Source organism: Primulina huaijiensis, chromosome 12 (genome assembly GCF_012295235.1).
Source record: "Primulina huaijiensis isolate GDHJ02 chromosome 12, ASM1229523v2, whole genome shotgun sequence".
Classification (NCBI taxonomy): domain Eukaryota; kingdom Viridiplantae; phylum Streptophyta; class Magnoliopsida; order Lamiales; family Gesneriaceae; genus Primulina; species Primulina huaijiensis.
In genome coordinates, this window is record NC_133317.1 from 15,135,412 (window position 1) to 15,148,521 (window position 13,110).

General features: G+C 37.1%; 1 protein-coding gene across 1 annotated transcript; it reads left to right on the forward strand.

Annotated features, from left to right (window-relative positions):
- The first annotated feature begins 6,083 nt into the window (after positions 1-6,083).
- On the forward strand, positions 6,084-12,468 carry LOC140989424 (nucleobase-ascorbate transporter 3-like). Its single transcript, XM_073458625.1, has 4 exons — positions 6,084-6,619; positions 7,282-7,379; positions 7,476-7,652; positions 12,361-12,468. Exons 1-4 carry the CDS (start codon positions 6,457-6,459, stop codon positions 12,466-12,468), a joined length of 546 nt encoding a protein of 181 aa, XP_073314726.1. The 5' UTR covers positions 6,084-6,456.
- Positions 12,469-13,110: the final 642 nt, after the last annotated feature.

The window sequence follows — 13,110 nt, forward strand, 5'->3', positions numbered from 1 at the left end:
GACGATTTGGGACTTATTCAGACATGATTCATCATTATTCAGTAGCCAAGGAGCCTAAGGAGGAGAAAAAAGCTTGGAGAAAGTGCTTGGATTGAAGATTCGAAGATTTCCGGGCATCGTTTTTCTCGTTTTTTGTCAAATCTAGTATTTCTAATTTAGTTGTTATCCTTTAAACATTGTTGTGTTTATTTTTACTATGAATTCGAGTAGCTAAACTAAAATATTTGTTGGGATTTAAGGGGATCCTACCCCAAACTTTGATTTAATTAATTTATATTTTGATTGTTGCTTTATTCTTGAATGTGCTACTGTTTTTCATTGTGTTGTTAGAGTGTAGCTAACTTTAACAAAGTTTTTATATTGCGGGTGAGTTCGAGAGAATAGCTTGTGATAAGAACGAGTAGAATAGTCTGTGGATCTACAATTTACATAGACATATGAAATTGGATATGCGCCGGTAGTTATAGTCCTAAGGGTCGAAAACTAGGGGATTTCATAGATCGAAATGCGATTCACTCTTGATAAATAATTAAAGACATTTAATTACTTCACTGAGTAGAATTAGTTTGGCATAGCTCAAGAGGGTGTGTTCAATTGAATAGGAAATCTTGTCGAATGCATACAATCACTATCGAACGAATTAATTAATTGACGAGGGGTAGGTGAACTGAAATTCCCAACAAATTCATTTCTCATTGAATTTTTAATCAACCATTCCAGATATTATATCTCATTATTTAATTCCTGAATCTTTTTATTTGCATATTTATTTGAGCATAGTAGTAATAAACAATCAATCAAATTTTCGTTGCTAAAGATTTGATAACTAGAAATAATAATTGTCAAATACAGTCTTCAGTGGATCGATACTCGTACTCACGTACATTATACTATTACTTGACATCGTGCACTTGCAATTAATTTTTCAGCATACAAAATCATATTTTTAGTAAGGATTCCACAGTTCAAGTTTTGCTCGATCAAGTTTTTGCCGCCGTTGTCGGAGACTGTTAATTCACAATTTTATTTTTAGTTATTTTCTTTAGCATTGTTTTATTTTTCTTGAGTTAACACTTCATATTCCATTCCAGAAATCTTTTCCAGTGCATGCCAAAGTCACTTGACGTGGAGCTTGAGCAGTTTGACCCTGAAATCAAAAGAACGTTCCGCAGGAGAAGACAGCAGCAGAGGCTTAAGGAACTGATGGAGAGGCACGAGCACGAGCATGAGGAGGAACACCATGATGATAGACATGTTGAGGTGCCACGCCGCATACCGATGCTAGAGTATGCCCAGCCCTCTTTGGATGGTGCACGCTCCAGCATTGTGAGGCCTATTGTGCGGGTAAACCAATTCGAAATCAAGCCAACTATAATTCAGATGACCCAGAATACAGTCCAATTTGGGGGATCTGCGTTAGATGACCCAAACACGCACATCGCAGATTTTCTTGAAATTTGCGACACTTTTAAATTTAATGGAGTTTCTGATGATGCTGTTAGATTACGTTTATTCCCTTTCTCCTTACGTGACAAAGCTAAAGCATGGTTAAATAGTTTGCCTGTAGGTTCGATCACCACATGGGAGGACATGGCGAATGCGTTTCTCATTAAATACTTTCCTCCATCTAAAACCATGAAGCTGCGGTCGGACATCACCACATTTGCTCAATTCGAGCAAGAGTCTTTATATGAAGCATGGGGGCGCTTCAAATATCTACTACGGAGATGTCCACATCACGAATTTCCACTTGGGTTAGTCGTTCAAACCTTTTGGAAACCTATTGAGGAAGACTGTTGAAGAGGGATATGAGTTATTGGAGGAGATGGCCGCTAGCAGCTATCACCCTCAATCTGAAAGGAACAATCAGCGAAGAAGTGCAGGAGTTCACCAGGTAACTGACCTTTCCGTTATTACTGCACAACTTGATGTCTTGAATAGGAAATTGGACGGGCTGAATATGTGTGGCACGGCTATGCGTCTTCAAGAGATATTTTGTGAAAAATGCAGAGGAGAACACTATATTATGGACTGTCAAGATAGTGGTCTTTTTTATGTGCAAGAAGGGGTACCAGTGAATCAAGTGGGAGTCCAAAACCGTCCAAAGAATGATCCGTATTCGAACACATACAATCCTGGATGGAGACAACATCCCAACTTCTCGTGGGGTGGCAAAAACAGTCAGAATCGACCACATGGAGGACAACCGTATGAGAAACAACCGATGTACAGATCTGACACTCCTAGAGAAGAAAAGTCAAATTTGGAGCAGATGATGTTTAAGTTCATTCAGCCACCGAGACTGGACTGCAGAATCAGGATGCATCAATAAAGGGGCTAGAGAATCAGATTGGACAGTTAGCTAAGATGATAGCAAGTAGAGAGCCGGGCACCTTGCCAATATCTTTTCCTTCCGATCCATAATGCGAACAGGTTGTTCAACATAGGAAAGAGAAGGATCATATTCAACCTCATCAGGTTGAAGCACATGTGATGGATTTGGCTCATACTTTCTCAACATAGAAACATGAAACACATCGTGAATGACAGATAAAGCTGGTGGCAATGCCAATCGATAAGCAAGATCTCCAACTCGATCAAAGATCTCGTATGGACAACCATATCGAGAAGATAATTTTTATCTCATACCAAATCGAACAGTGCCTCAAAAAGGAGATGTTTTCAAAAACACTTTATCACTTTTTTGGAATTCTAAGGGTCGTCTTCGTTTATTCGCATAACTCGTTTGACGATCCTGAGCAACTTTCATTCGCTGCCGAATTAACTGAACCTTATCGTTCATTTCCTGTATCATTTCAGGTTCAGTCAGTTGTCTTTCATCAATTTTATCCCAGAATAACGGTGACCTACTTCGTCTCCCATATAAAGCTTCAAACGGTGCCATACCTATACTCGTTTGGAAGCTATTATTATAAGAAAATTCCATCAATGGTAAGACATCTTGCCATCCTACATTAAAATTCATCACAACAGCACGTAACATATCTTCTAAGATTTGAATTGTACGCTCAGTATGGCCATCAATTTGAGGATTATAAGCAGTAATCATAGCCAAACGCGTACCCATGACTTCTTGGAAACTACCCTAGAATTTAGAAGCAAACCTGAGATCACGATCTAATACAATCGAGACTGGCACACCATGCAGTCTCACATTATTTTTGATGTATAAAAAGGTCATTCTTTTATAAGGATAATTCCGCTCATACGGAATAAAATGCGCAGATTTCAAAAGTCGGTCAATAATAACCCAAATAGCATCACAGTCCTTGGGCGAACGAGGTAAATGAGTTACAAAATCCATAGTAATATGTTCCCAATTCCATTTCGGGATTTCAAGACTATGGAGTAACCCTCCGAGTTTCATTCTCTCGGCTTTCACTTGCTGGCAGACAAGACATTTCGAAATGAATTCAGCAATGTCCTTCTTCATACGTCTCCAACAGAATTGAGGTCTCAATGTCAAATACATTTTCGGCCTCTAGGGTGAATACTGTATTTACTACAACTCAACTTGCTTTCGCTCATTTTCAGTTTTTAGCTTTGCAATTTGTGCTTTGAGACTCAACATTTCACCTAACTGTTCCCAGTTAGGCTTAGTATTCTTGTCAGTAGAACTGATTGCTTAGCCTTGACTTCCTTGAATGATTGAGAAAGTCTTTTGTACTCATTTACCATATTATGTAATGTTGTGATTAAATTATATCGTGTAAAATCAGTTGAGCTAAAATCGAGTACCTCTTCACTGGTAGATTTCTTGTTATCTTTGGATCTTTTCTTCTCGTCAAAGGACCTCTTATCCTTATCAGTTGGTCTACGATCATCTTTCTCGGGCTTCGGGGTAGTCAGCTATGAAATGACCAACCTTTCCACAGTTGAAACTTGAGTTGTCTTCGTCAGCATATTCTCTCTTGTGATGTGATCTTCTATAAGAGCTTTGAAAGTTCCTTTGATTTTTCCTCAAGAATTTGCTAAAATTATTTACAAATAATGACATGAAATCATGAATCAACTGCTAAGATGATTTATCCTTAGAAACTGATGGCTTAATTGTTGAAGAAGCAAATGATTTTGTCAGTTGAGTGGTAGACAGTTCACCATCCATTAGTTTTAATTCAAAATCAAAAGCCTTTAGACCTGTAATAGATCATGTAGTTCCAGTTTGTTTAGATCTTTACATTTTCGTATTGCCATGTTTTGACATCTCATTCCCTTGGAAGTCATCTCATCACTTTCAATACAACTTCCCGAATATTGTATACTTTCCAAGAGCACTTAGTTCAATCACAATGCTACTGACTTTCTCATCAATGTCTAATATAGACTCTCCAGGCTTCATCTTGATGCTATCGAACTTTTGTATTGGGCAGATAATTTATTATCTTTAGTTTGATCATTGCCTTCACACAGTTAAATCAGTTTCTTTCATATTTCTTTGGTAAATTTGCACATCTTGATATTGTTGAATGTGTTTTTGAACAAAATTTTATACATTATGTTTTTAGCCACATTGTACAAGTTTGCTTTCTTTTATCCTCACTCGTCCATTCAACTCTGGGCTTTCAATATTCTGAGGTGTACCATCAGTAACTGCAACAACTGTGTTAGCCTTCATTGCAATAATTGGACCATCAGTAATGATTTAGCACATATCATCGTCTTGTGCAGCTAAGTGATCCTGCATTCTGATTTTTTAGTCATCAAAATCCTCTTTGGAAAAAGATGATGATATTATTGAAGGAGATCATTAAATAGATAATGTTCAGAAAATAGAATTAGCCTCGCTCGGATAACACTTGTTAAGATCAGGTGATTGGTTAGAAGGAGAGTTTGAATAAACAATTACACTAGTTTGTCCAAAATTTGTTTGAGTTGCCAACTTTGAATTTAGTAATACTTGCCAAGTCAATGTCATTTGGATAATTAGTTAAGTTTTGTGCGGAAGGAATCTAAACTGACAGATTGAACACTGAAAAATGGCTAAGTAAGAAAAACATTTGGGTTATCAAGAGTAGACTGACTGAAATGTATATAACACAAAGATGTTTTTAGATGTCTGAAGATTTGAATAACTCATACGTCACCCCTTCTTCCTTGTGGGAATTATGTTTATTAGAAGAATTTGGAGATTACAACTTTTGTAACAACTCGATTTAGTAAGGCTTTATCAGTATCTATCTGAAACTCCTAATTTAGCTTACTTACTTAAAAAACACTAAACAATACACTAACTGTCATTTACTATTTTGAAATGAAAAATATTAAGCAAAAATTGACCTTCAATGATCTGATTCAACACTTAAGTGTGTGCTCAAAAGTTTTGAAAGCAGTTGTGCTATTGAAAGTTTGAATATTTGAACTTATACAATGATTTCAGAGAGCCGAACTGATTTACATATTCCTCTATTTATAGATTTGGATCCAAAAGTCAGTAAATCAAATATTATATTTGTTTCAAATATTATTGCTGTTAATCCCGTATTTTTCATGTCACCGTCTTAATTCGTACACTGTAGATAGTGCTCGCGGATTTCTGACAATTCATATATTGTTGGTACATAAGAGTTTATCATATAGTTCGGCTTTGTAATTCTGAGTAGCCTAACTGATTTTTCAAAGAATGTTTCGTCATTTACTCAACTATATTTCAAACCTCAGTTTGGTAGACCTGAATATCAGTTAAGCTTAAAAGGAATTTTGTCTTATAAAAATTTTAATTTAGCTCATTATCAATTAAATTTGACTCAATTTATTAAATCAACAAAAATTAATTACTCCGACATAATCACTTTACACTGATTAAACTTTCAAATTATCTAAAAAAATAAACAAGTCTTATTTGAGACAATGAATATTAAAATAGAGGAAATATTTGTTATGCATGAATGTCAAGCGTGAGAGGGACAAGACTGCGAGGGCGTTCTCGAGAATTACAGCCTCGATATTCTGCATGCCCACACGCTATGTTCATGCGCTTTCCTTGAGAAGGACAAAACCTCCAACTTCTTATTTCCTTGTCTTAATCACACAAATTTTTGAACATTATAAAGAAAATACCACGTATACCTTATACGATTTACTTTTCTTTGTTGGGAAACTTCATTTGAGACAAAAAAATAAAACAGACAAAATTCGACTCTGAACTTGTTTCTCCAAGAAAACTTGTGAGAAAACGAACCCAAGTTCTCCAGTGAAGTTGAATTTGTTTTGTCCAACTTCCAAGAAATTTGAGTTTCGTTTCAGGGAAATTCGAGAAGTTGAAGTTAGCTGAGTTGGGTTTGTGTACGTGTTCTTGGAAATCCCCCAGAAGCCACCAACCCTGAAAAAGACTACTTTTTAGCTTGAGTGAGTGGGTGTGGGTGCTATAAACTTGTTGTTTACTGTGGGGGAGGTTGAAATTCCACAGCCCGAAAGAAGAACTAGTCAAGGAGAAAGATGGTGGAGACAGGGCATCATCACCATCACCAGCCACCACCGAGTCAACCGCCACCGCCTGCGGTAGTAGCACCGCCACTTGGTGCCGCAAGAGGGCCTCTTTTCCCACCTACGGAACAGCTTCTGCAGCTTAATTACTGCATCCACTCCAACCCATGTTTGGGTTTTTACTTTTTAGCACAAAAATTTCTGGCGCGCACACACACAGACAGAGTGGAGCTGTGTTTTTCACTGGCGTACTAATGCTAATGCTGTTTTGTTCTTGGCTAATTATTTTTTTTGTGGGTTTAATGGAATTTTATCTTGCTGTCAAAAGTGGTGATGAATTTTATTTTATTATTCTTAATCTGGTCAAAAAATGGAAGAAAATGTATATTGACTAAAAAGGTCTGGTCTTTTCAATGATGGAGTGCCCTTGATGATGGAATCTTTTTTCAATATTCTTTTGAATCAGAATCGATGATTCTCCTTGCTTTACTTGGTCTCTTGTGCTGAATTGTAACCAATCATAAATGTTTTCACCTTTTGTTCACTAGGCGTAGAATTATACTATGGATTTTGTTGTCCCTTGACAATTTCCTGGTTCGAACACTTGAATTCACATCCCGTGGTATGTGGTCTTGTTTGGAATATGGACAAATATTGGCAATCCATCATCCAAATTTTTTTTAAGTCAATCAACTGGCTCAGTTTTGATACAACTGGTTTCATTCAGAATGGACTTTAGGTTTCAGTCAGTAGAGTGAGTGGGCATTAAAATCACAAAACAATAACCAAAAGTTATTTTCATATATCTGAGCTGATTCTTTAATTCACGTATTGCAGTACAAACTGTGGTGTTAGCTTTCCAACACTTTGTTGTGATGCTTGGAACAACTGTATTGATTGCCAATACAATCGTACCTCCAATGGGTGGCGGTCCTGTAAGTTTTTTGTTATGCTCACATTTTTGGGAGGTTGATCAATCGTAGAGGTTTCTTAATGCTCTATAATGGAATTTTTTAAAATCTTGTAAACAGAGCGATAAAGCTCGAGTGATTCAGTCATTGCTCTTTATGTCGGGAGTGAACACCATTTTGCAAACATGGTTTGGCACACGCCTTCCAACGGTGATGGGCCCTTCATTTGCTTATGTTATATCGGTACTGGGAATTGTCAACGATATATCTGGTGATACATTTCCAGATGACCAAGGGGTACATAAAATTTAATGTTAGATTTCACAAGGGGTTGTTGAAATTTTTTTCTGTGTGCTTGCTCTAACAGGCTATTGTCACCCTTTTTCTTTTTAATGGTTTAGATTCCTGCACTTTTTCTTGACGTGCAAATTTGCTATTGCCTTATTTATAACTATCTCTTAGGGTGGTAGAATGCCTTAAATCTTTTTGAAATTTTTTTTCTTACTCATGATTTTTAGAAATTCATCTTATGTTGTTCATATATGTCCATTATGCTTGTAATTATTCTGTTATTGCAAACTTGACTGTAATTTTTCTAAGCATTTGATTCAATTTCTTTGTTACTATTAAAAGTTTTGATTATTCTTTCTTTTTCTCTTCGACCAAATGTTAGCCTACCAATAGGATCGATCTGTTCTTGCCTCAAAATGAATTAAGTTTTTATTGTTAAATTATCACGCAGTTTTGAGCTAGATATATTTGTTGGATATTTGAATTTAAAATAAGGATAGGTTCTTTAGTTTATTAGATAACTTTTAATGTATTGTTTAAAGTTTAAGGTTATATTAAAATAAGTTTCTTATCAACTGATTTGTTATGTATAAATAAGCAATGTAATCTTTTATTATGAGTAAGATTTAATTTCCTTCCGAAATACTCGTTTTCTCTCAAACCACATGGTATCAGAGCACGAGTGTGGCCAATGACGAAGTACGGTATGGCCTATACCACCGACAGTTCATCAACGCCGGTGAGCACGACCCAAATCATGGGCGATGCTTATCCTCTCTACATCACGTCCACAAACTGCTTGGTCACAATCTGCCCTCATGCACATTTGTGGACGTGGCAAGGAAGATCACCTCTCGAGCAGTGCGACACGACCTGACTCGGGTGATGTCACATTCAAACTTAGAAGGAAGAAAAAAACCTAGTCATGTCTTGGTTGATTAATTTAATGACGCCTGAAATTGGCGAAAATTTTCTCCTCTACTCGACTGCAAAAGACATTTGGAATGCGGTCAGAGACACATATTTTTGCAAAGACAACATGGCCAAGCTCTTTGCCATTGAATCAACTGTGCATGATCTCGTCCAGGACGAAAGCTCGGTTGTGGACTACTTCTTTGCCCTGATTCGACAATGGCAGATAATTGACCTCATCGAAGAATTTCATTGGACAAGCACCAAGGACGAGGAACTCTATTGCTCAATTGTTGAAAGTAAGTGTGTATTCAAATTCCTGATGGGCTTAAATCGAGATCTCGATGGTGTCTGTGGTCGGGTCCTGAGCCTCCGTGCTGCCTTCTCAGTGGTCAGACAGGAAAAAGCTGTCGCACAGTGATGATGGGTTCTTCGCGGCACATTTCCGCAACCTCTTATGGTTTTGCCCTCACTCTACAGCGTCAAGCCCCATCATTCCTATTTGACTCTACACATTCTGCTACACGTTTACATCCACGAAAGGACGATCAGTTCCAGGATGATTTTGGTGTGAAAAATGCAAGAAACCTAATCACAACATCGATTCTTGCTAGAAAATTCATGGCAATCATGCGGATTGGAAGCCTGTTCGAGAACGTCGGGCTAATGCTACTGTCTCAGTTGTTGATGCTTCTTCCGCTGAGTCAATGCCCTTAACCAGTGCCCAATTGGATGTCCTCCAAAAGCTATTCCACCAGCAGGCCTATCTGCCATCAAATAATGACATTGGATCAGGAAGTACTGCTATCCAAGGTGATAATTCCCTTGTATTTCTCTCTCACCGTGTTCCTTGACAATCGTCGATCATTGATTTAGGGGCGTCGGATCACATGACTGGTCAGTTGGATTTGTTTACATCATATTGCCTTTTTTTTTGTCCCTCGATCGATTCAGGTAGTAGATGGTTCTTGCACAAGGGTGGTCGGGTCGGGTTCCATATGTTTAACATCTACTTTGCACTTAAATAATGTTCTGTTTGTTCCTGCTCTTCATTGCAATCTGTTGTCGGTTAGCTCGTCAAATCGAGATCTGACTTGCACCAATATTTTTTCATCTACCTCTTGTGTTTGTCAGGAACTAGCTTTGGGGAGGATGATTGACAGTGCTGATGATTGTGCGGGCCTGTACCTTCTCAAGATGAAACCCGTATCAAAGCCTTCAACTCCTGGTGTTCCCGTTTATGCTTTTCAATCCAATAAGAATTGTGAACTTTTGTTGTTGCCCTTTCAACTAGGACATCCGAAGTTTATGTACCTTCAAAAATTGTCTCCACATTTATTTGATAATAGAAGTTCACTTTTCCCTCATTGTGATGTGTGTCAGCTACCCAACCATATGCATCACACTTTCAAACAAGAATCATAGACTCCATCCAAATCGTTTGCTTTAATTTAGATCAAATACATGTACCATCAAGCATCAATGAAGCTCTCCAAAATCCACACTGGAGAACAAATCAATGAGGCTCACCAAAATCAACATTGGAGAACAACTGCCGGTGATGAAATTCAAGCCCTTGAAAAGAACAATACTTGGCAGATCACAGACCTCCCCCCAGAAAACGTGTAGTTGGATGCAAATGGCTTTTTACTGTTAAGCACAAAGCTGATGGAAACATCAAACGGTTTAAAGCACGACTGGTAGCAAAAATGTATACCCAAACATATGGGATTGATTATCTAGAAACTTTCGCACCATTAGCTATGCTGAACACAGTCCGTGTACTCCTATCCATTATCACAAATTTAGACTGGCCACTATACTAGCTTGATGTCAAGAATGTCTTAAATGGGGACCTGGGCGAGGAAATCTACATGAATATACCATCGGGATTTGGTTCAGAAGGCACTGTAAACAAGGTATGTAAGTTGAAGAAATCTCTCTATGGCCCAAAACAATTGCCTATATGGCTTGGTTTCACAGGTTCACCAAAGTACTGAAAGACTATGGGTATCTTCAGTTCCAATCAGACCACACTATGTTTGTTAAACACTCCAACATAGATAGAATCTTTGTTATCATTGTCTATGTTGATGATATTTTGATCACTAGAAATCATGGAGAGGAAATCACTCAGATTAAGCTACTGCTTTCAGTGGAATTCGAGATGGAATATCTTGGAATCTCAAAATATTTCTTGGGAATGGAAGTGGCTATATCAAAGCACGGAATTGTTATTTCCCAAAGTAAATATGTCTTGGATCTCTTAAAGGAAACAGGGATGTTGGGGTGCAAGCCTGTTGATACACCAATGGACCCAAATGTAAGAATTGGTTAGAAGAGTGATAGTCCTTCTGCCGATAAAGGAAGATATCAAAGATTAGTAGGCAAGTTGATATCTCTCTCTCATACAAGGCTAGATATTGGATTTGTTGTAAACTTCATAAGTCAGTTCATGAACAATCCAACAGAAGAACACATGGAGGCTGTTCCTAGGATATTGAAGTACCTAAAGTGATCTTTTGGCAAGGGATTGTGTTTCCGTTGAACCATCTCAAGAGATATACAAGTATACAGTGATGCAGACAGTGGTGGCAAGAAGCAGTGTAGAAGAAAAATTCCGGTCGTTGACCAATGGAATTTGCGAAGGAATATGGCTCCAAAGGGTGTTGGCTGAATTGGAAGGACATCAGATAATCGAACTAAAGTGTGACAATCTAGTAACTATAAGCATTGCCAAAAATCTAGTTCATCATGATTGCACTAAGCATATTGAGATCGATCGTCATTTCATCATGGAAAAATTGAGATGGGTATCAAAAAAGTTAACTACGTTCCTAGCAAGTCACAAGTTGTAGATCTCCTGACAAAGGCTCTATTTCAACCCACATTTGAAGACTTGGTGTTCAAGTAGGGCAAGATCGTCATATATCAGCCAACTTGAGGGGACTGTTGGATATTTGAATTTAAAATAAGGATATGTTCTTTAGTTTATTATATAACTTTCTATCTATTGTTTAAAGTTTAAGGTTAGATTAGATTAAGTTTCTTATCAATTGATTTGTTATGTATGCATAAGCAATGTACTCTTTTATTATGAATAAGAATTAATTTCCTTCCGAAATTTTCGTTTTTTCTCAAACCACAATATTTGTAGAAGTTGACTTCTTTCTGAAATCCACACTTATCTTTACAGGCATTAACTTTTTGTCATTTCTGGATGTAGTCATAGTCGTCTTTTAGCATTAATCTACTTCCAGGCCGGCTTAGCTTTAGAATTCAAATATATAGATCACTAAAGAACTCTTCAAAGGACTGGGAGTCTGTGGTCGGAAAAAGAAACAAAAGAAGAATTTACAAGGAAAAAAGAACGGGGAAATGGAGAAGATGTGGAGAAATATATGCAATTGATTATGAGTTTAGGGTTCAATCTTCTAAGCGACTGTTATCACATAAACATATGCATGTTTTGTAATTGATTTTGACTGGTTTGATACACAATAATGGAGAAAGGCTAACCAGCAACTGACAAATTATTATTTCACTAAGCAATGTAATTTAGCCTTCTGTATGTTTTCTTGAGATGATACTTTTCCCTTCTAGCAATTCCAATACCTGATTAGTCTTAGGATTCTGTGCTGGCTGATTTTGGTTCAGCATCAACACTTTTTACTTTGGCATGGTTGAGGACTTCTAGATTGTGCCTTATGAAGCATTGGTCATCTGTACTTCTCTCGGCCTTTTTACCTTTGTTTTGACATGAAATTTTCTTTTTAATTGTTTTAAATATGGATTCTTGTAGCGGTTCACTCACACAATAAGAGCTATTCAAGGAGCATTGATAGTGTCGTCATTTGTGAACATCTTGCTTGGATATAGCAGTGCCTGGGGAAAATTTAGCACCAGGTAAAAATATTCATATGCTCTGTTCTTCTTGTACATTAATTAAACTTTAATAGATTATGCCCTAATGTCACTTTCCCTAGTTTCTTGTGATCATAGTACCAGCTGTTTATGTAGTAGGTCTTGGTTTATTTGCTAGAGGCTTTCCACAGGTATTTTGTTTTCTTCTTGCAAGCTTCATCAAACAAAACAATGATTAATACAAGATTTTTATTTGTCTGAAGCATGTCTCTCTGCATTCGCGCAGCTCTCTAATTGTATGGAAATTGGCCTACCCATGTTGATTTTGCTTATAATCTCTCAACAAGTAAGTGTAGGATCTCAGTTTTCTACACGCCCAAACGCAGCGGAAGTTTTAAAATTTTTATTTTATTTTGACAATCAAAATACATTTGATTTTGGGCCCTCGTATGGTTTATATAATCAAACATTCATAGGACGTTAGAAATTATACCTTTGTGAATTAAATCACTTGGCTCCAACTAATCTGGTATAAACATATTAGCTCTTGATGAATCCCTACGAACTTTCTTCGATTCTCCTTTCTTCAATCTTCGAATCAAGTCCACAACTGGATTACTTGTTCCTCTTCTAAATTGCACTAGAAATTTAGAAGATATTTTTCATTGGAGATTAAAATTAAAAGCGA

Bases quoted from the DNA above. Each gene is read 5' to 3' on its own strand.
- LOC140989424 (XM_073458625.1), top strand. From the start codon at position 6,457: ATGGTGGAGACAGGGCATCATCACCATCACCAGCCACCACCGAGTCAA. The intron at 7,380-7,475 runs GTAAGTTTTTTG...TCTTGTAAACAG, and splicing joins CTCCAATGGGTGGCGGTCCT to AGCGATAAAGCTCGAGTGAT. The intron at 7,653-12,360 runs GTACATAAAATT...GGATTCTTGTAG, and splicing joins CATTTCCAGATGACCAAGGG to CGGTTCACTCACACAATAAG.